Source organism: Lagenorhynchus albirostris, chromosome 12 (assembly GCF_949774975.1).
Source record: "Lagenorhynchus albirostris chromosome 12, mLagAlb1.1, whole genome shotgun sequence".
Classification (NCBI taxonomy): Eukaryota; Metazoa; Chordata; class Mammalia; order Artiodactyla; family Delphinidae; genus Lagenorhynchus; species Lagenorhynchus albirostris.
The window spans coordinates 55,881,591-55,906,592 of NC_083106.1; the positions used below are offsets into that span (position 1 = coordinate 55,881,591).

Sequence of the window (25,002 nt, forward strand, 5' to 3'; positions counted from 1 at the left end):
ACACACTTTTGTTTCTGAAGCCAATTCTTTTCCATCATTTTGGACATCATTCAGAGGTATAACAGACTTTCAGGGTGTTTAAAAGCATTCATCCACGACAACAACAAATGCTAATTATCATAAAAAATAAACAGGTCCTGTTAACATCGTTCTAAGAATTTCTCCTACTCCAGCACTATACTTCATCTACCATCCCATCTGTTTTGTGGGTGGGAACGAAGACTGGATGAAAGTATAATTATCATGTATCAAACTGGACTACACAACAAAATAGAAATGAATATAAATGGGAGGAATAGCATACATAATAAATCTGGAAAGGAAAAAAGAAACATATATAAAATGCATACTGGATCATGCAGTAAACAGCAGATACACAAATTCATAATGAAGTTATTAATGTTTATCTCATTGGGTATGAGGTGGATTTCTCTCCCATTTCAGTTCACAGTCCTAGCTGTCATCAGATTTTCTCCCACATGATCAAATAGTCATCTTGTTCACTTGGGAAGTTTACAAATTCTCTCTGTTAAGTTCTGTTATTAAAATTCCACCTTGAGGGCTTCCCTGGTGGCACAGTGGTTGAGAGTCCACCTGCTGATGCAGGGGACGCGGGTTCGTGCCCCGGTCCGGGAAGATCCCACATGCCGCGGAGGGGCTGGGCCCGTGAGCCATGGCCGCTGAGCCTGTGCGTCCGGAGCCTGTGCTCCGCAACGGGAGAGGCCACAACAGTGAGAGGCCTGTGTTCCGCAAAAAAAAAAAAAAAAAAAAAAAAAAAAAATTCCACCTTGAGACTTTTAAACATATCCAAAATTACAAAAAAAAAAAAAAAAGCCTACTTCTATATATTTATGAATTCATTTCAAAGACAATCTTCTATCTTAGAGTCAGTTCTATCCCCTAAAAAATCAAGAATAGCAAAGTTCTAAAAGTGTGTTAAATGAAAAGTAAATTAAAAGGCCAGTTACAAATGCAATTATTTCATTACAAACAATATTAAAAACATGAACAACCACATATCCCTAAATAGAAACTAGAAGCTCAAGAGGGGCCTGGAGTTTGTTTCTTTTACTGGCATATACTTACACCTGGTACTGTCCCTGGAATGTAGCAGGGGCTTAATCAATGTTTGTTGAATTAAATATTGCATAAAATGGAGCATTAACATGCTTTTTTCCCCTCAGAGGATTTTTAAGGCATACCTACTCTATGAATAATTCTGTAATGACTCCAGGTTAGCATTCATATTTAAATAATCAAAGACTTTTAGAATATCCAAGTATTGATGTCACCTTCAAGTGATAGTAGTGGTGAAGTTTCTTTTAAATATTAGCTTAAACTATTTTTTTTTTTTTTTGTGGTACGCGGGCCTCTCAAAGCCGCGGCCTCTCCTGTTGCGGAGCACAGCCTCCGGACACGCAGGCTCAGCGGCCATGGCTCACGGGCCCTGCCGCTCCGCGGCATGTGGGATCTTCCCGGACCGGGACATGAACCCGCGTCCCCTGCATCGGCAGGTGGACTCCCAACCACTGCGCCACCAGGGAAGCCCTAGCTTAAACTATTTTAATAAATGTAATCTTAGGTCAAGTCTCTGTTAAAAGTATATACATCTAATTAACTATTTCTCTATTTAAATTTGTCTCAATGATATAAATATTTAGAATATTATTCAAAGCAAAAGATCAACTACATATGAAACATTACTTCACTGAACTATGATATGACCTTGATCACAAATCCCATTATCTCTTTATTCAGTCACTCAAGAACAACATATGTGAAGTAAAAATGTCAAATACATATACATACAAACAGAATAATGAGGAAATGTGGTAATATCATAAACATTTTGAACATTTGCCAAATTTCTTTCTACTATGAGGAGTTTTAAGATAATAAGAAATAAATATATAATATCACATGTATAACATACATATATATGTATAACATATATGTGTGTATATATACCATGTTTATGTGCATATACATATGAGGATATGTGATATTTAGTCAGAATTCACCTGAATTATATCAGAAGAGAAAGGAGAAGTAAATAAACTATGGATTCATGCATGTGTATTCATATTTGTATATTTCTATATATGACCATCCATAAACATAAGTGGACCATTTTGTCACTGAACATACCCTGGAGTATCACATTACGCACCCTCAGAGAAACCATTCACACAGAACCTGCCATTCATAATTTGACATATAGAACTTTACCAATGATAGAAAAGTAATGATTTGGAATATAACAATGCAATAAATTTAACAGGTCTAATTTAAGCTTAAAAACACATCAAAGGTACTCAGGTTATTTACATTATTTTTCCAACCCTGTAACTCCCTGTTCTCTGTTCTCTTGGGAGAGCTCCTATCTGTCAATTTGCAAATGGTCAATTTTATTGGCAAAGGGACTAATTTCTGCACGTAGTTCTAAATACTACATTTATAAACAAAGTGAGCTCCTGGTGTATTTGGGGAGAATTTAAATTCAAATGAATTTCAATTTTAATGTAAACATAAAGGTATAGTGAAATGTTCTAGAATAAAATATTTTAAAATTCTAACTTAAAGAGCACTATTTAGACTAGTGATAAACATCTTAATGTGAAATTCCTTATCACTAAGTAATAATCAAAATAGTATGCAGTTCCTTTACCAATATAACTTCCAAGGAAATTAATACTTTATTTTTATTGTTTACGTTCTTATATTTCTCTGAGACTTGTTTTTATCTGATACCTGAAAATAACCATTCATATATAAAAATAATAACATACATTAAAACAAGAAAGCACAGACCACCTCTAGCCAGCAAATATTCATCTAAAGACATGGAAATAAATACAACTTAGTAAATACTATTTTCCAAGTCCCTAAGCTATATCTACATATGAACAGTTCCAAAAACTCAGAGTATTTTAATAGGTACTTTAACGTGCTATCCAGATATAAAGGTTATTACTTTTCCCACACATTCTTTGCACATAAACAGCTATAGAAAATGTTAAGGCCAAAGTCTGAATTTCTTTTTTTTTTTCCTGGATTTCTTGATAAGCTTCAGTGACAGCAAGTTATGAGGCTTTACTCTGGGAAACTACCCTGAAATTAGTAGAAAAATTCTTTGAATGAATATTTCAATATTATATTTCACATTATCTCTATTCTTCATCCAATACTATGGCTCACAGTAACATCCTTCCTAGAACAAAAGTGCTTATTTTACAAATATAGAAAAAAAAGTGTATGATTTTTTTCTTTGTTTGGACGTATGAAATTAGTGTTAATGTTTCATTTCAAATGTTTTCCTTCCCTTAATTAAAAAAAAAACACAAGAAAAGAACAAAAACAAACAAACAAAAAGAATACAGTAAGAATCTCGAATAAGTTTCAGAAAATTACCTATATTTAAAGCATAGCTGCAAAGGCTACAGATTTTTCTTACCAGTGCTGTCATCATAGACAACTGTGACAGTTTTCCACTTGAAGAACTGCACCAAGTCCAAAATGGCACGGCTGAGTGAAGAGAAGTCTGGGTAGAGACTGACATAGAAGGAATCTTTGTTGTCTGACACCTGGTGCTTCCAGCGGGTCTGGATGTGGGGAACCCCCAGAGCATTGCAGATCGACTGCACTGCATTTGCTGAAGAGCTGTGTGAAGGCCCGAAGATGGCAGCCACCCCAAGAGACAGCTGATCACAGGCTGAAGAGGAGATAGAAGTCTGTCAATAATGAGAGGAGAGATGCCAGTGTGCCAATATTACCACATTATTATTGTTAACCCAAAGGCATCATCTTGAAGGAAGACTTGTCTTTAATATAACATCTGCATCTAGCTGATTTTACATTTTGTCTAACTCCAAACATTTTCAGTTTGTTACAAGGGAAACTCACCTAGACACCTACAGCTCAATGTTCAAATAATTCTACAAGTAATGTCAAGGGAGGAGAGGAGGAAGGAGAAAGAGGGGGAATATTCTAGGATTTAAGGGGAGAGTGTTCCTTTTGGAAGAATACTTCATATCGGGGAATAGTGTTCTTTCCCAAATTCACTGGTCATTCTCTACAATTTCAAATTCTTAATCAGAAGCCATTTATCTTCCACTGCCCATCCAAAAAGCCATGGCTACACATAGCTAAGTATCTGCAAATATCTGATGATATAGGTCAAGCGGTGCTTACAAACACCCATACAAAACCTGACATGAGTCACAGAGGGTGATTTCATGGGGATTAATCTCATTGAGTAGGAAGAACATCAAAGTATGTAATTAAATAGATAAGTATGTAATCGTCTTTATTTATTTGGCTTTTGGATACTATAAGTCTTCTATATTGTACTGAATTACTTTTTTTAAGTTTATATTGGGTTGGCCAAAAAGTTCATTTGGGTTTTTCTGTAACATCGTATGGAAAAACCCCGAACGAACTTTTTGACCAGTCCAATATTTACTTGTAGAAAAGTTTACTCACATCAATAATAATTACAGTAATTAAGAGAGACATAATTAAATCAGAAGGTATTCAGATGGGAACAGAAAGACTGTGACGGGACTTGAATTTCTATAAGGTGCACTAAAGCAACTGGCAAGTTCGGGTCTAGAAAGTCAATAGTTATTGGAAACATGAAACTCATCTTTAAATATTTGAAGATCTGGCCTGTGAAAGAGGCTAAAGTTTGTTTCATTTGACTGGAAAAGGAAGAATTAGGGCAAATGTTTAGAAGTTTCTCACAAATTTTGATAAAATTTAAGGGAAGTAAGAAATGTTCAAAAGTGGAATTTTGCTCCAAGAGGCAATGGTTTGTATATCCCTGCAAATATTTCAATATGACTAAGGAGAATTGTTATTGGGATTTAGGGATCAATTAGGTGTTCAGATTTAATCCCTCACAAATAGTTTGTGATTCTACTGTGCAAAATTTTCTGATATTTTCCTTCAGAGATTTTGCCACATAAAATACGATGTGATGGATGGATTCTTAAGCATAGAGATATTTAATAAGTAAATTTTAGTTGGAAAAAAAAGTTTACACTTTCTTCAAAAATTCAATATGATATAAATAAACAATTTTTGAATATATAGATTCTTACTTTTAAAATAATGATTAGAATTCTAAATCAGTAGAAAGGTTAGAGCCTGAAGTTTTTCACTCACACAGGTTTTAATTCACATACATTGAAAATAAAAGATCTTCCTTCTCCAGATTTTTGATAAGTCACAAATCAAGAAAGTTAAAAAACACTATATTAGTTTACATAGAACTTTTTGAAGTGTGTTCAAATAAGAAATAGAGTTTTCAGGTATCGGAGGAGTCACTTAAAAGCAATGTATGATTCAAATAATAATTCAAGCTCTAGTGCATCAAAGTTTATTTATGGAGCAAAACAGTATTATCTACTAAAAGTATAAGACCATATATCACTGAAAATGTTTACATTTAGACATTTAACATATATTCTTGCCTTGGAAAAATTATTTTTTAAAAAATTTTAAGAATGTCCAAATTTATTATTTGTTATTTTGTAATTAGTCATAAATATCAGTATTACATATATATTTATGGAGGCCCCATAAGATTCAAAAACTATGTTAGATCTCTCCTTTTTATTATCTTTTATATATTGCTGTGCCCTCCAACCAGCAATAGGTTGACAAGAAAGAACTTCACAAGACAAGTTCCAAACCTCGACATCCACCCTTTTAAACAACTCACAAAGAAACTTATTCATACACTTACTTGAGCTTTTTCAGCTTCAGGCCAAAGTCACTTAAGGAACTGGATTCCCAATAGATTTTTAATAGGTGACAAAATTTGTAAATCCTTTTTAATATTTTGAAAACGAAATGAGTTTACCACCTCATAATTTTGCTAAGATATTCGCAAGATAGTAAGCTGTTTGTTGTTAGAACATTCTAGTCCACTTTTTTTTTATGTTGCTACTTAGAAGTACCATTAAGAAATCTATTAATACTTTATTTATACTGCACTCATATTCCATATTCTTTGGTCTAAATTATTTCATTTGAGACAGAGCTTCTTCTTCCTAATGGAAATAATCATGAACTATGTCAATAATCAAATGCACTTGTCTTGCAGTTAATGACTTATTTTGCAATTATGATGACAAATGTAGTATTTCACAATAACCTTTACCCTTTTTTTCAGCCTTCAAAACCTTTCATCACCCTGACATGGTTCTGAAATGTGGAAACTTATTTTTATTCATAAAGATATGAATTCAAAGGGCAAGCAGAACATGGGTTTTGATAAAAACATGTAAGCTGGGGGAAAAGAAGGATACTTTCATCTCAAGAAATACTGTACCTTATTAACTGCCATTAATATTAATGAGTTTAGAAGAAATCTGTACCAAGTTAGAATTATAAATAATTATGTACATTTCTATGAATGTAAGGTAGCTAATAAAACAATAATTGGCATTACAGAAAAGCAAACATTGTTTTAAAAATATGAATTTAGAACAAATGCTTTCTAAGTCCACTCCTTTGAGAAAATCTACTTTATGAAATTTAATTTCTGTTACATGAATCCTAAACATGCAAAAGAAAAGATCACCTGCTTAGACAAAGTAAGCCTATGAAAACATCTCTCAAAACATATTTATTACTAAAACTGTTTGGTTAAAATAATGCCTCGATAATAGTTTCTCTATTACCTTCTTTCATATATGTATTAAAGTCACATTCCAAAAATTATATTTCTATTCTTATATTTAAAACACAGTTTTACAAAATAATAAAATAAATAAAATTCATAAGGTATTTTTATTATTTCTTCATATAATCTGGTTTTCATACCATTAGCCATTTATTTTCAGTCACCAAAAGAAACATCAAGTGGTTCAAAAATGGGCATAGACTATACACAAATGAAAGGTTGTTCAAATTTTTCCAATTAAGGTTAGACTGACTTTTTGAAGTCACTTGGAACCACAGAACTTTCAAGGTAGTCAGAAAATTGAGACGACAGTAATAGAGTGGAATTGACATATAATGCAAATAAAAATATAAACATTGATTGTAAAACTTCGTAAAATCCACAGATGGTATTGTTTTATTTTAGAAAATTCTTAAAATAGGAATAGTTTAGTAACAAAACAAAAGGATTAATGGGGAAAAAAAATTTTCACTATCCCAGACTTCACTGCATTTCATGTTATATGCAATTGTTTTCAGTAGGTAATCATATCACTTTACCTTCCCTGATAAAATTTATGTGCAGTTTGAAAAGAAACATTTGCATGAAAATATTCCTAATGACTTATTAATTACTTTAGGGATTAAGAAATCTCTTAAGAATAGCTGAAAATTTGAATTCCAGAAAACATACAGTTAAATATCTATCAATTACCTTTCTTGGATGCTTCAAAACTGTCATAGAGGTTTATCTTCTGGGTGTCATAGGTTAGGGTGGTATTGGGCAACAAGGTTCTGTTTCTGTTGATTGTGTTCACAGCAAATCTGAACGCAAGCTCCTCGGCTCCCATTGGGCCAGATTCCACATATTCAAAAATACCACCTGGCAGAGAAAAAAAATAATCACACAGTTCTTACAAGATAGAGAAAATCTGGGAAGGTTTCTGTACTTTTATGTATGTATTTGTGCACTTACGCGTATGTGTGTGTTTGAGTGATTTGTCTAAGTACATGAAGTTTGTGCTTACATTTTCTATGAATTTGAATATTTGGTATGTGCCCTTTAAGATAAATCCACACTGGCAAAATTTCTTTGATACTGCTACCAAAATTTACCATGATTTGAATATGATTTTGCCTTTTTATTTAGTAATTGCTTCTTTTAGGGCCTAGGTATATATAGATCTTGCCTTAAGTACTGAACATTAACCCTCAAAATTTTGCACACAGTTAGAAAATAATCAATCTTCTATATTGATATAAAGCTATAAAGTTAACATTGGGAAAACTGTATTAAATTTGTCTCTATTAATTCAGAAATCAGAATTCTTTTGCATAAGTTTTACGGCACTTACCATGTTAAAAGCCCAAAATACTTATTCACTTGCAAATTCCAGCATCTTACTTGCAAGAAAAAAGGACGAAGTAGCATTTTTCTATTTGTTTTACTCTAAATCCTTTTTCAAAAACCACTTGACATTTTTGAAAGATAACTCTCCCAAACAGTGCAAATCCCTTAGTCAGTGAATAACACTGCAGCATATAATTTTGGCCATACAATGTAGACTATAATTTAAAGACACGTCCTTTCCATTTGTCACCTTCCACCAGCTGTGCCTCAGTCCAGTTCCCTCATTCGTGTCCCAGCCTTGACATCATCACTCTCTTTTCAGTTATAAGTGACCTAACTGGGACCTTTGTCTCCAACAGAATCTCTTCCTTATTGCTGCTTTGGTGAATGGAATGAAAAAGGGAGCACCTGAAAGCTGACACCCTCCAACCTCTGTCCTTAGGAAACCAGAACATTAAAATTAAAGAACGTTTATTTTTCTCCTTTTCAAATTTCACACCATGTGCTCTCAGCACCATCGTTCACATATTAAACTCCCTTGAATAGGGCATTTCCACAGCTTGCAATCCATACCTCATCAAAAATCTTTTGACACATGAATGTCAGGTGACTATACTATCAGCAAACTACCTATTCTAAATTAGTAAGAAGTCATGGTATAGTAATAATTCCTCTAAATGTGAAGAATTAGGACTCAGAAGATACCACAGTGATTGGAAAAATTTATATTCAGGAAGCATTGGAAATTTGTCATTTTACACAGTATTAGTTAGAAATATTTCTCTTATTTTTTCAACTAATTTGATGGTGTGGTTACAGAACAATCAACTGTGTGAAATTGTACTCCAAATATGTTTAAAATCTTTGGTGACTTACGCTAAGCAGAAGGATATTAAGTATTTACATGCCTAATGGGTGTCAAGAACAAAATTAGATGTCTTATATACGTGTAGGAGAACAGCGGTATGAGCATGGACTCTGAAGCCAAACTGCATTCACATTCTGGTTCTGCCACTTGTAACCCAGGTAAATTAGCACAGTTGCTTCAATCCTCAGTCTGAGTTTCTTCAACTCTAAAGAAGGTATGATAATGGAGGCTACTGCATAGAGTTGTTGTAAAGGACAAATGTTATCTCATAACAAGTCACTTAGAATCAGTGGCTGCCATAGAGCAAACATTCCATAAGAGTTTAAGGTTTCACTAAATCTTCAAAGCAACCCCAAGTAGTAAAATTTTACAGGAAACAATACTTTGGCCAAAGATCATGCAACTTCTCAAGTGATAGAGCCAACATTAGAATCTGTTCATGCCTGACTCCAAAGCCCTTGCCTATTCCACTACAAATTACTAGTTTTCTTCAAAATTTCATTCAGGCAAAATACACAGAAATTCCTAAAATGTGAGATATGATGACTTTAATAATAATATGTAATCAGAATTGTAAGATCTTATATATGGAACAGAAAAATAATAGAGTAATTGGAAAGTACTTAACCTTAATTAGGAATACAGAATCAATTATAGAAATGCAAATCTGAAGTTATTTCTTAATGGCAAAATAAAATGGAAAAACTGTATCTACTTTCCTTCGTTCAAATTTTAATTTGAATGTGGTATAAATACAAAATAAGGATACAGAAATGGTCAACACATGATGATAGCGGGTTAAAACTTTCCTATCCTTCACCTCTCCTCAAAATAACAACCTACTTTGAAAATTATGTGTCAGAGTCTTCTAAAATTGAAAATACACCAACCCTGTGACCCAAAATTTCACTCCAGGATATATACCCAAGAAAAATATGTATACATATTCATCAGAATACATGTACAAGAATACTCATAGCAGCATGGAATAAATGCATCAGTGAACAACTACATTCAACAGTAAGAGATGAATCTTACAAACGAAATGCTGAAAGGAGTCAGACACAAGGGAATATTGCTGTATGATTTCATTTTTTAAAAAGTTCCAAAAATGGTGTTGGGTGTAGGTGCAGGGAGGGTGAATGATGGGCTTCTGGGTGCTGGTGGTATTCTGTTTCTTATCCTAGTTGCTTGGATATATATTATTAAGGCTTTACACAATGGTTTGTTTATTTTGGTTTATATAGATCATCCTTTAATAAAATTTTACATTAAAAAACAATTGCATAAAAGTGCTAAGGCTTTTCTAAGTTTGATAACAGAAGCAGTAAAAATAAGGGCAATATTGCTGAATGTAATTTGAATATTTGAAAAAATTCATAATCAAACTCATTAAAATGATTAAAGGAGTATGAAGAAAATATATGAAAGTATGTTAACTAAATACAAACATATATATTAGAAAAAAGGTTGGTATCTTCAATATAAAATAATATTAACAAGAAATATAATCACTCCAATGGAAAAAGTGGCAAAGAATATGAAGAATATGAATAGATAATAAATATTACATGCAAAGAATCAATGAAGACATGAAAATGTGCAAATATAGAAAAAAGAAAGATTAAAACAATGAGATGGAATTTTTACAGATCAAAATTATGGAGGTATGAGAAAAAGTACAGTTGAAAAGGAAAATAAATTGATACAAACTTTCTTGAAAACTTTTTGTTAATCTATCAAGCTTTAAAAATATCATACACTTGAATCTGCTAATTCTACTTATAGGATATATAACCTTAAGAAAACTGTGGGCGATTCAGCTACAAGGGTGCTCACTTTGTTCATAAGAACAATGTGATTAGAAATACTCTAAATATCCAATGGGAGGGGATTATTTACATAACTATGGTACATTTGATTAATAAAATACTCTGCATCTAGCCATTTTTTTTCTATAGAAGGTATCTGATGACAAAACATGCTTTATAAGAAGTTACAATTTGCACTTATGCTTAACAAAGTATTAAGTGTGGTTCATTTTAGATGATAGGCATTTGATTAATTTTCTTGTGTCTGTTTTAAATAGTTAACAATGAACCTGTGTTAATCTTACAACTTTAAAAAAATGCATAAAATATGTTTTAAAATGAAGCTAGAATATTAAGGGATAGCAGAAAATAGGAGAGTAACCAGAGATAGTATGAAATTTCAGGATGTTTATGCATTTGTTTCTTTTCTAATGAGAAAGACAACATATTTATATGATGGGGGAAAGAACCAATAGAAAGAGAAAGTTAAAAGACAGAAAAGAGAGGGGACAACTCATGAGTTATAATCCTCAAAACCCAAAGAGGATCAAATCCAAAGCATGGGAAGTAGGCTAAGCCTTGGATAGGAGGACACCTTACTTACTCAAGCCATGAGGCAATTCTCTGTAATCTGCTGATGTGAAGATGAGCAGAGAACTGAGAAAGTACATATTTCAGTTCTTTTCTTTATGAAGTAGAAAATAAAAGTTTATACATTTGATTCTCTGAGGAAGAAATCAGCTATTTTTATTCTAAAAGTATATCTTTGGTTTTAAAACTTCCTAATAAAAAATTGAAAGGCAAAGCATTTTTTCCATCCATTCTTAGACCTGTAAAAGGGTAGTTGTTCACATGATTTTGAACAGGGCTTATTCTCTTATCTTGAGAAATAATATTTATTTCATGCTACGCACCTTCTATACAAGGTGTTTGCTTCTAGACTTATTCTTTTTATTATGAAGTGTCAGAACTGTATGTAGCATTTCATAAGCATGTGGTACATGAAGACAGAAATGCTACCCTAAGGAGTTCACAAAAACATGTTTGGTGGATAAAATACATTTCAGGGTAATAAAGAACATAGAAGAACTATATGATCTTAAAGCAGCATCTTAGTAATCTATAATTAAGTGTTTCCAGAGACTTGTACCAAAATTCACACAGTTTCACATTTTCAAGAATCTATAGACCACTTTCTCATTATCATCACATTCCCTAGTTTCTATTGGATACAAGCAAAATTTCACTGCTTTCTTATACTTACCTTTGGCTTTCTGAAATTAAAAAAAAATCATATAAGATAATCATTCTCATAATTTTATTTTTGTTTGGTTTAATTGTTTTGTCTCTTTGTTTGTTTTAATTTAGGAAAGGCCATCACATCTCACATAACCTCCGTATCAAGCGACAGGCCTGCAATTCTTTCTCCAAGCTTATAGTAAAAGTTACTAGTTTTCATCATTCTTTAAGAGGCTTGTTAGAGAAAAAGGAGAGAAACAGAATAGAATAGTCTTCTTTTCCATAAGCAGAGTTGCCCCACTTTGTTTAGCAGATACAGAATCCCAAATGGCAAGGAATCCCTCATTTACACAGAACTCACAACACTGCCACTTTCCCTATCACAGGCTCTGATTCACAAAAGAACATTACCCAAGACTTGAAATAAAAGATTTATATTAGTCAACTGCTAAAGCCTATCCATTTTTTTTCTCTTTTAGGTCCATTTTAACTACTACTGAGGATTGTATGACTCATAAACCTGTGATGGACGTGCCAGCCAATCTCACGTCTAACTTCTAAGACTGTTCAAATAGGTCCTATCATAAAGTAGATACAGTGTCTTACAGACATTCAGTTCAATAAAGGAATCGATGTTGTGAATGATACATCATCTGTTATCCTCTCAGAAGATATGCTGCTTCTTTCAATCAACTGTTATAATAACCTTATTTTCTATCTAAACAAATGTAAAAGATGTCCTCCTAATTTTAATTTTCTACAAATCCTTATCCAAAGGATAAAATCATCTCTTTCTTTCTCTCTCTCCACTATGTGAGGACATAGAGGGAAGGCAGCTGTCTGAAAGCCAGGAAAAGCAACCTCGCCAGAAACTAAATTCTCCGGACCTTGATCTTGGACTTCCCAGCCTCCAGAACTTTTGGTAAAAAAATGTTGGCCTCATCTAAGTCAAGGAGTTGCAGGTCCAAGAAGAGGCTGGTCGGACGAATAGAAACCCAGCTTGCTGTTCAACAACTTTAATAAGATTGGTCCTTAAGAGTCTTCCTTGGGTGCTGGCTGGATCAGTTCCTGAGTAGCTACAGCTTGAGGAATCTTCCACTGGAGGCGGCATCACATCAAAGTTAGAAGGATCCTGTGTTGCATGCCCCAGATCTCACCTTTCCAAAGTTCCAGAAAGAATGACCAGTGTCTATATCATCACAGCACCAACCCCTATACCCCCAAAGTTTAAAAGACACAATAACATCCCAGAGCCAAAGGCAACCACTGGGACAGCCTTCCCTCTGAGCCCCAGTACCCTTTGGTCCAGAGCTGCAAAGTTAAGTGCCTACACTGGAGATTCAGTAAGAGGTGGTGAGGACTGAAGAGCACTCACCCCATCAAAAGGGAAGTTCAACTTTTCAAAATGCTCTGCTGACTAAACTCATCAGAATACACCCACTAGACCACTAGTGAGCACTGAGGCAGATGAATATGCTTCCCAAGGAAAAGTCTAGACCCCTCATGTTACCGTGGTAGAATTTTTGCTGTCACACACAGCCACTACTTGGGGGAAATACGAGATGGAAGACAAAAGACAGATGCTCCAAGGCTTTCCCTGGGTGCTAATAAATTCGTCCCTACTAGCCAGACCATCTCATTGAAGAGCTTAAAATGCTGTTAGAAGAAATGTCCCCAGTGGTTAATTACACACACAAATTAGCACAACCTGCAGAGGGGGTAGAGGAAATCTACCACCCACACAGGCTTCCTTTCTCAGAAACACTTTCCAAAGAACACTTCCATGACAGGCCAAAATTTAGAAGTATATGACGGTGGCACATCCAGGCCCATAACATTCAGGTTCATTCATATATCCCTTTAGAGAGCCCCTCTGACCCCAGCACAAATGGCATCTCACCACTGAGGGTGGTCTTGTCCAGGGACACAGCCTCTACAGGATTACAGGCAACTTTGGTTTTTTTTGTTTTGTTTTTTTGCGGTACGCGGGCCTCTCACTACTGTGGCCTCTCCCGTTGCGGAGCACAGGCTCCGGACGTGCAGGCTCAGCGGCCATGGCTCACGGGCCCAGCCGCTCCGCGGCACGTGGGATCTTCCCAGACCGGGGCACGAACCCGCGTCCCCTGCGTCGGCAGGCGGACTCTCAACCACTGCGCCACCAGGGAAGCCCTACAGGCAACTTTGAACAAAATTCAGCGCCTGGCATGATATGAAATGCCCAAGCCACAGCCACGGGTGAACAACAAAAACAGGAACAAAAAAAAAAAATTAAAAAAAAGATAAAATCATCATGTTTCTTTATTAATATCAATGGTCATTTAAAAAATGCCCTGGATATTAAATGACATTAGGGAATTATTTGTTTCTTTTTTCTCCTTAGGAAAAATAATGATATCGTTTATGTAAGAAAATATCCTTGTTCTTAGGAGATCCATGATGAAGTGCTTAGGTGTAAGGCATCACAAAAACAAAGATGGAAAAACGTTAACAACTGTTTAATCAAAGTGGTGAGTATAGGAATATTTATTTCATTTGAATTTTTCTGTATATTTAATAATTTCATAATAAAGTTTGGGGGAGAAAGAAAAAGGACAGGATAAAATAAAACTCCTATACTTATCATTTTGTTATTGCTGCAGGTTTTTAACAGATGTCTCAAAAAGACATCTAAATCATCTGCAAATATTTCAATTAAATCAATTAAATCAATCTGCAAATATTTATAAAAATACTCACTATGTATTAATACTAAAATTGTACTATTATTGTAAATGTAAAGGATACAGGAGTCTAAGAATGACACAATCAATTAATTATCTCATCTACCCATCCGTTGGATATTCAGATTGCTTCTAATACTATTGATACATATGGGTCTCTAGGAATGGCAAACCTGCTGCTATCTAAAACGTCTTTCTTCTCTGGGAGAGTTCTAGCACAAAGTTCTCTCATCTATTAATCCATCATTTGCTCCCTGAAGCTTCTAACCATTTGCTCTGATTAGAGTAAATTTAAGCCGAGTTTTCACGTGATCATCTTCCAGAATTTGAAAACAGATACCAAGTTCCTACTATATTTCCTTTTATCCAGGTTAAAACTTTTAAATCTTTTGTTTGTCACATGACTATTCTGATCCATTCATTTCTCTAGTTATTTTTTTCTCTGAACATACTCCAGTGTATCACAGCTCAATGTGAGTCCATTTCTTAATCATATTCCAAGTGGGTTCAAGCAAAGCAAATTATAATAGGACTGCCAGTTCCCTAAATTAATGTAGTATACATTGTATAAAGAGTGCGTTTTTTTTTTTTTTTAGAATACAATATCATACTGCTGATTCATCTTAAGCTTGCATTAAAAAAGTTTGTGATGTACTATTTTCTTTTTATTTTCGTGTGTCCCTGATTAATATAGTCTATTTATAGTTGGTCTAATTTTCTAATTAATACTATTTGGATTCTGATTCTATCAACTCTTTATTAATATTAATTTATTCAGTTTCTAGTGTACCAAGGCAAGTTATTAATACTACGGAGATATATGAAATGTGTTTATTTTTCCTTTGTCTTTAGGTCATATTCAGTCCAAGTCAGTGGTAAAAATGTGGAGCGATAGAGAGTTAAAGACAAAGACTCAGGTCATAATACCATGGATACCTCTACTGGAAGCTTTCCCTATTGTTAAACTAGCTAATGATCTTCTTAATTATTTTAGCTAACAGTTCTTAGTTCTCCATCACTTCTACAGAAACATCACTGTACACTTTTCACAGGCTTTACTTGACTAAGTCAGAGGCACTGTGCCTTCCACACTGTAATCCTGCCTCTCCACTGGATCTTCTACAGAGCCCTCCACCAACTCTGGCTTTTTTCAATAGTTTCTCCACACTGCAACCAGAGTAATATTTCTAAAATACAACTTTAATCTTGTTATTTATTTTCTAAAATCTTTCAGTAACTGCCTAATTTTTAAGCTTAATGTTAATTACCAAGTTCTTCATAATCTATCTTCTGCCTTCCTCTCTAGGCTCTTTTCTTACTACTCCCACTTCCCCAGTGTTACAGCCAAATAAAACTACCTACCTTTCTCTGAGTGAACCAAGGTCAAATGCCTCCATTCTTCCCAAATGATGTTCCTCTGCCCAGGAACCTAGTTCCTACCTACACATACACACATGCAAACACACACACACACACACACATGAACGTACACATATGCATAACTACACAATATACATACACATTAACACATTTTTCCAACCTTCTTTCTCTCCTAATGCATTGTGAGTCTTTAGCATAGTCCCCTATTCTGGGGAGACATTCCTTACTGGCCCTAACTCTAACTTGACTAATTTGTAATCTCTGATTTTCATTCCCTCAGTTCCAGATCACTTTCAAACACTATAATGCATACTCCAGCAACTGAAGTTTAAGAAAGTTAAATCAGTCACTATTTACAGATGACATGATACTATATATAGAAAACCCTAAAGTCTCTACCAAAAAGCTATTAGAATTAATAAATGAATTCAGTAAAATTGAACGATACAATATTAATATACAGAAATATGTTGTCTTTCTACACACTAACAATGAACTATCAGAAAGAGAAATTAAGGAAGCAATCTCATTTATAATCACATCAAAAAGAATAAAATACATAAGAATAAACTTAACCGAGGAGATAAAAAAATGTATACTCTGAAAACTATAAAACTTTGATGAAGGAATTGGAAAATGATACAAAGAAAGGAAAGATATCCCATGCTCTTGGATTGGAAAGATTCATATTGTTAAAGTGTCCATACTAAACAGAGCAACCTACAGATTTAATGCAATCCCTATCAAAGTAGGGCCATTTTGATAGGGATTGCATTACCCTTGACATTTTTCACAGAACTAGAACAAATCATCCTAAAATTTATATGGAACCACAAAGACCCCCAAATTGCCACAGCAAACTTGAGAAAAAGAACAAAGCTGGAGGTATCACACTCTCTGACTTCAGACTAAACTACAAAGCGACAGTAATCAAAACAGTATGGCAGTAGCACAAAAACAGACATATAGATCAATGGAACAGAATAGAGAGCCCGGAAATAAACCCATGCACTTATGGTCAATTAGTCTACAACAAAAGAAGAAAGAATATACAACAGAGAAAACATCGTCTCTTCAATAAGTGGTGCTGGGAAAACTGAGCAGCTACATGTAAAAGAATGAGATTAGAACATTTCCTCACACAGTATACAAAAATAAACTCAAAATTGATTAAAGACCTAAATGTAAGACCTGAAACCATAAAACTCCTAGAAGAGAACACAGAGACACTTTGACATAAATCATAGCAATATTTTTTGGGATCTGTCTTTCCTAAGGCAAAAGAAATAAAGGCAAAATTTTAAAAAAAGAAGGGGGGACCTAAAAAACTTAAAAAGTTTTGCACAGCAAAGGAAACCATCAACAAAACAAAAAGACAACCTACTGAATGGGAGAAAATATTTACAAATGATATAACCAATAATGGGTTAACAGTCAAAATATATAAACAGCTCATACAACTTAATATAAAAAAAAGGAACCCAATTAAAAATGGGCAGGAGGTCTCAACAGTCATTTTTCCAGAAAAGATACACAGATGGCCAACAGGCACATGAAAAGATACTCAACATTGTTAATCCTAAGGGAAATGTGAATCAAAACCACAATGAGATATCAACTCACACCCGCCAGAATAGCTATCATCAAAAAGAACACAAATAACAAATGTTGGTGAGGATGTGGAGAAAATGAAACCCTCGTACACTGTTGGTGGTATTTTAAATTGGTGTAGGCACTATGGAAAACAGTATGGAGGTTCTTCAAAAAACTAAAAATAAAACTACCATATGATCCAGTAATTCCACTCCTGGGTATTTCACCAGAGAAAACAAAAATACTAATTTTAAAAGGCACAATCAGCCTAATGTTCATAGCAGCATTATTTACAACAGGCAAGATATGGAAGCAACCTAAATGTCTATCAATAGATGAATGAATAAAGAAGGTGTGAGATATATATATATAGATATATAGATATATATATAGGAATATTACTCAATCATAAAAAAGAATAAAATTCTTCCATTTGTGACAACATGGATGAATCTAGAGAGTATTATGCTTAGTGAAGTAATTCAGACAGAGAAAGACAAATACTCTATGTTCTCAATTATATGTGGTATCTAAAAACATAAAACAGATAAATGTATATAATGAAACAGAAACAGACTCACAGGTATAGAGAACAAACTCATGATTACCAGTGTGGGGAGGGAAGGGGGGAGGAACAAGACTGGGATATGGGGTTAAGAGACACAAACTACCATGTTAAATAGATAAGCAACAAGGATATATTGTAGAGCACAAGGATATATAGACATTATTTAGTAATAACTCCAAATGGAATATAATCTATAAAAATGTTCAATCACTATATTGTACACCTGAAACTAATATAATATTGTAAATCAACTATACTTAAATTAAAAAAGAAAGTTAAATCAGTATGAAACATGTTCAAACCCATGCTTACTCTGAAGGATGAAAGCTTCTAGCAGTCAACATTCATTAAGAGCAGACTTTATATCAGGCATTATGATAAATATTTTACAAACATAAACAGAACGACATCAAGAAATGTTGAATCACACTTTCTGTCTTCAATGTATTTCCCACTATTATATTTTAATTCTGAATGTGTCTCTGCTATTCAGAATTAAAATATAACATAATTGCTTACCTCCTTTATGTTCCATTGTCTCACAAGGTATTTTAATTTTTAGGCTAAATAACTTTCTTTACTGGGTCTAATGTCCTCTATTTTAGCAAGACCTTGGAGCAGGTCCAGTACTTTAACAAGACTTTGGAGCACCTCCAGCATCCTGAGAATTTTGCCTAAGGTCAGTTACACAGTCAGGAAGTGATGGATGCTGGATTCAGACACAGGAGACTTCGATCCAGGCTCCAGCTTTTAATCACTATGCTGTACTGCTTCCTGCTGGGTAAAAACGCCACTCTTTACCCTCAACTTATGGTAGTTTTCACAGCAGCTTTCCTTTTTCTGGATGGTAAACACTTTCAATTTCCTAAAACAGATTCTTAAGAGTTTTACATTCATATGAAGCATGACCATTACACTCTGAAATTTATTTTGTGTGAAGTTGGTAGATGCCATCCTGGTCACCTAAGTGATGCAAGTAGAAAAGAACATGCACACATGGACTTGAATGACTGACATGCCATGGAAAAATAAATAAGTAGGTCACAGCTCCTAAAAAAGGATTGCGTGGAAAGCATATGGTATAATGTATGAATTTTCCAAGAGGAGGAGCAGTGATCCATCTCTACTTCACATTGAGAGACAACCCTCACTTGTTTTCGACTTCCTTGAGCCATGAAGTAATGGGTATTTCTAATTTAATTAAAGGACTGGCTCCAGCATTTTGAGACATTTTCCTAGTGACAGTAACATCCTGAATTGTAATGTTACTAGTGTAGTCTCATCCAAGCATACAAATTACCACCCTTGTCAATATTTCAAGTAAACTAAAAACTATACAAACATGTGACCAATGAAGATTTTGTCTGTGGAACGTCCTGTAATTTTTTTTGCAGTTTTAGCACTCTGCAGTTCTTTAACTACAGAAGCTATGAAAGCTACTCTTGCATACCACTTTTACATCTGTTATATTCAATTCAACTCAAACTTGTAGTGAGCATTTGGAAAAAGGAAGCTGCTGATAGTCTAGAATAAAGAATATGAGTTAGCTGGCTCATAAAAAGTGAAATCAAGTTGCAGGAAATAACATCATAGTTCCATTGGACAAAGATTGGTTACGCTCAGGCATGGAAATGTGCTTTCTTATTTTAAAAATAAATAAGCTTTTAACTTTACAAACCTTCTACTGTTTCCAACATATTTTTCGTTAGTGAATGGAAAATAGGTGTTGATTTTTTTTTCTTTCTACAAATGGACCCTTAAAATCACAGGGAGGACCATGGAGTTACACATTCAAATAATATTAATTTTAAAGTAGATGTATTATATACTGAGAGGAAAATTGGGAAATGGATACTTAAATGTTAGCAATTTAGGACCTAGAAGGAATGCATACTGATTGGGAAGGCAGATGCTTGAATAATATCGAGATATAAATAGACCAGATCAAACTGAGATAACAGGGAAGGCAGCTACGTGAATAATCACCATATAAAGAGTATAAATAACACCAACTATTTGAGGGCCAAAAGCATACACTTAATTATATTCATTTTTAAGCAACAGGTCAGCTAAAAGAAAAGGCAAAAGTGATTGAACGACCAAGCCCCTTCACTATCCAGACCAATGTTTTCTCCTCTGAAAAATGAAGGGGCTGGGTGAAATGATCTTGAAGATCAGAGATTCAGAAAACTTTCCTGATTCTAAGATTGCTTAAGAACAGCTCGGTAAATTGAGGAGCAACACTAATTCTGTCAGAAGTTAGGAGCTGGTTAAATGCCAGAGTCTCTTGCAAGTATGGCACAGCCTCCCTTTCATTTGCAAAAAAAAATATTGATTTGAGAAATCCTGCATCAAAATATTACTGAACCCAGTCGATGAAAATATAGATACAAATACATTTTGAGTTTGCAAAGAGCATTCAGGTGTTACGAGGCTAAATTAGAGGCATTAAAATAAACCTCCTTAAGTCTTAATCTAAAAACAGTAATAAAAAAAAGATGGCTAGCGAATTGATATTTCAAAAAATCAGCAATCAGTTTAATAGTAATCGTGTAATCCATGAAGCAACCTAAATATGTAATTTGATATCACATACAAAATAATTTACATGATTTATCTGGACTATAACGTCAAGAAAGTCCTTTCATTCTCCCTTACATATTTATTTTGCAGAGTTTCTTAACAAAAATCTTCTTTATGCTATTAACTAATATGTATGAGCCATGTTATTTTGTGTGTTTATTATTTTGTTTTAAATGAGGGGATTAAAAAATAATAAAGAAAGGAACTGTTTATTTATACCTTTTGTGGATAGGTTTCTTAAATCCTTAAAAATATTTTGTTTCCCTTTTTAAAATCTGTAGTATTAATCAGATATAAAGTTTTTTGAGATTATTAAAAATTTTAGGATTCATGTTACCATTAATAAAACCTCATCATCTCTGTTGTGAAGCCTACCTCTCCACAAACTCCCTCAGACAGATTTCAAGCCTCTCGTTTGCAATACTTTTTTCATTCCTCTTTTCTAGTACTTCCAACTGCATCATGTGGCATAACCTTCTATTACCATACATGGTTCCTCATGTATGGAACTTACTCATCTTTGACCCACTGGACTTAACTCAGTGCTAGGCATACAGTGTGTGTTTAATAAATGTTTGAAGAATAAACCACTAATGTGGGGAGAGAATATGAGAGTATTGCATTATTAACACAAAATAAATTGAATGAAATTAAAATCATATTTTTATACCAATATAATATAAAAGAAATATTACAGAAATTGACCAAATAGCCATTATTTATTTTCCTTTTCCCAGGCAACTACGAGAATCATGTGGATCAGACTGTGTCCCTTCCTTGTTGATTCTCCTCACACAATCCAGAAAACCTCACTTATTTGCTAAAGCCCTATATAAATTACAGTCTCGTGAATTATTTTTATAATTAGGACAGTCTGTAAAATAGAAGACTATATCTCTAAGGCTAATTGGAATTTATATAAAAATTATAACTTCAGAACTAGTTTCAGTATTCAATAATGGACATTATTTCCTGAGAAATTTAAAAACTGAAAAAATTCAAAGCAGATATGGAAAGAAAATACTGCAAACAATTGTATATCAGGGAAATTGTAAATACGTAAATACAGTATTAAAGTTATTAAGTTTCTTTTTCCAAAAATCTAACTCGAGAAAGCAGTGTGGAATTTTAATTGCAGATAATGTGACTAAGCCAGTAGAGATCTAATATAGAAACAATGTACACATATGTGAGTATGCATGCAAAACTGATATACACCCACGAAGACTCATACAAAAGCAGGATCTGAAGAAAATTTAACTAGCTAGTTAATCCAGAGACAAAGTAGGGGAGAAAATGTAGTGGCCTGATACTGTCAAACAAAGCAATATGTAACTGACAAAAATGTTTACACTGACTCTATGTAGATACAGCCTAAACAAGTGTACCTTAAGGTCAAATGAAACGACCCAGTTGTAGATTATGAGGCTTTGTGTGTGTTCGGAATGGAGAGTGGGTCAAAACATACACACACACGCACACACGCACACGCACACAGACACACGCGAAACTATTTTCATTGAAAATTGGTACTACTCCTAAACATACCCTGGAAATGAACTATGGATCTATAATCAAGCAAAGCTTTAAAAAAAAATGTGTCTAAGATTCATAAGTTAGTGAGACTAGCCTGTAAACTCAAGCATTTGCTATAGTTGAATGCCTAGCTCTTAGCTGGGTGTCTGTCACACAGTAGGTGCTCAATAAATATGTCCTGCATTAATGTAATTTTATTGACCTGCAGGATCAAGGAATAATCTTTGAGCAGATAATTCTGCAGGGCAAATTGTATCAGCAGAAAGGCAAATAGCACAGATATTGAAGAGTTAGACAAATTATACCAGAAATTATATGTGTTCAAAGATGTTCATAGTAGTATCATTTTTAATAAGGAAATAAACTAGAAACAATCTAAATGTACATCATCTACAGAGTGGTTCTACATAGCGTTGGAAACCACCAATGGAATACTGTGCAATCATTAACATCCTTGGGTAGACGTACATTTATTGACATGGAAAAATATTCAGGATATATTGCTAAAGAAATAGTAAGTAAAAATTTGGCATGTTTTTAAGAGGCAGTATTATGTAATGGTTCAAAATAAGGTCTCTAGAGTCAGCCTGCTTGGGTTCACAGCCCAGTTCAGCCCATTGGAAAAAAATTGCTATGTTATATTGGTATTACTAAGTACTAACTTCATAGGATTGTTGTGAAAATTAAATGAGAGAATAAATTAAAATTCTTACAACAACAGATATCTCAATAAAACTTAGCTATATCATTTTAGTTATGTCTAAATATTTACCTACAGATACATACATATAAAAAATACATAGAAATATGTCTGAAAGGATATATACCAAAATATTAATGGAGAATATCTATGAATAATAGGAATATAGATAATGACTATTTTCTGGACTTGCTGAAATAAAAAGAATTTTTATATCTCTGAGATACCTTTGTATCAGACAGAAACAATTTTTGAGGATGGGGTAATTTAGGATGGAAGATTATATGATTTTAGATTCTTAGGACTGGAAAGAACCCAAGCTAAAGGGAGAACATTTTCAATCACAGGAAATTATCCAAATATAGATTCAGCAGACTTAGTCCATCACTATAGAAATGAACCATTTTATCTCTATAGAACAATGACCTTGAAAGTTGAGCTAGAAAATGTCCTGCTTTTAGAAAAGCGATTCCAATCAGGCAGGGACAATGTTGCATCCCCTACATCTCCCAGAACAGCACTTTCCAATATGTGTTTGAGTAGTAAGTAACGCGGTTGAAATTTTCTCCCAAGCCTCAAAAGTACTAAGCAATTCAAAATCAAAATTGTTGCTTTTTAAATTAGAGGACAACTGTAAGCTAAATGGAAAAAAAAATAAATTAAAAGATATTTAAAAATCAATGCAAAACAAATACAGGAAAAGTAACTTAAAAGTCATATCTTAAAATGTCTTCTACTTGTAGCCAAGATGATAATGGGAAAGGTTACATACTTCTCCTGAGACTGGCCATCACGATGTAGTGAAGAGGGTTTGTAAGGAATCAGAAGAATGGGCAGAGGTTCTCTCTCATGCAAGGTGAGCTCATTATCTGCCACTGAATCCACGGTCTTCTTTAACTAATCATTTTAGGAGAAGGATAATGACAGTAATATTCACTTTATCAAATTTTACCCCTTGGGTCTTGGCTCCTTAGCCCCCGATGACCAAGGACATATGGAACTGATGCTGATTATATACTGAAGGACCTTTGCCAAGAATGTCTTGAGCTTATCCTGACATTATTGGTTACTTTAAGCTGGCGCTTTCCTGCAGGCTCAAGAATGCTTAAATTACTACACAAATTGCTATAAATGTTAATTGATTCCAAGAAAGACAAATACCTCTCTAGCTGGGCAGCACCCATGTAAGAACAAGAAAAAGCAAATTCTCTTTCTATTTCTGGTAAGTTAAAGGATGACAGGTTTCAGCAACGTTTTCAAACACTCTCATTTGCATAAAGCCACAGATCAGAAGAGTGACGTTTAGTACTTTACAAGTCAAAAATCAACTCTCATTCACTGTTCTGTTTATCATAACAGATGTTCTGATCAGCATTCCCAGGTCACCATGTACAGTGTACGTGTTTATATAATTACAAGAGAAAAGAGGTTAAAACCTTGTGCCTCATGCCACGCTGTCAGAATGAACCAGTACAACAATTCACACAGGGGAACAGCAAGAGAGTAAATTCAAGCACTATAAATATACATAAGCCACAACCTAACCTGTTTCCAAGCCCAACATCCAAAAATGGATTCCTCGCAATAGATGTAAAAGAATCAATATATATCCCTAACTGCCTGGTGTGACCTAGTTGAAGGCAGCCTAGAGGCAGAGATGGAATTTCTACTACACTTTGTAGGATCCTGTGAATATGTATTTAGCTTTTGTCAGAGGATAACAAATATCCCATAGTCCTAATCTGAGTAGAAGCGCCATTTGTTTTTCTTCTCACATACCTGTTGTGATACAGAAAATGTGACATGAAGTACACTTCAGAAGAAAGAGAGAGAAGGTTATTTATGGACAGATTCACAGAATGAAGATACTAAGAAAATGGTACAAAGATAGTCTTCCTCTAAAGCAGGGACAGATTTTCTTGGGCTGTTTACACTACCTGCATCTAAATGCACCTTAGTTTTCTCTAGTGTCTGTTGTTTAAAT

At 34.0% G+C, this 25,002-nt stretch overlaps 1 protein-coding gene across 3 annotated transcripts in view; it reads right to left on the minus strand.

Annotated features, from left to right (window-relative positions):
• GRIK2 (glutamate ionotropic receptor kainate type subunit 2) overlaps positions 1-25,002 on the minus strand; it is a 638,585-nt gene that overhangs the window by 392,091 nt on the left and 221,492 nt on the right. For all 3 annotated transcript variants that reach the window (XM_060167216.1, XM_060167215.1, XM_060167217.1), the window contains exons 2-3: positions 7,385-7,552; positions 3,455-3,712 (exon numbers count right to left, since the gene is read on the minus strand). In XM_060167216.1, coding sequence (XP_060023199.1) covers positions 3,455-3,712; positions 7,385-7,552 — 426 coding nt within the window. The remainder of the gene's footprint in view (positions 1-3,454; positions 3,713-7,384; positions 7,553-25,002) is intronic.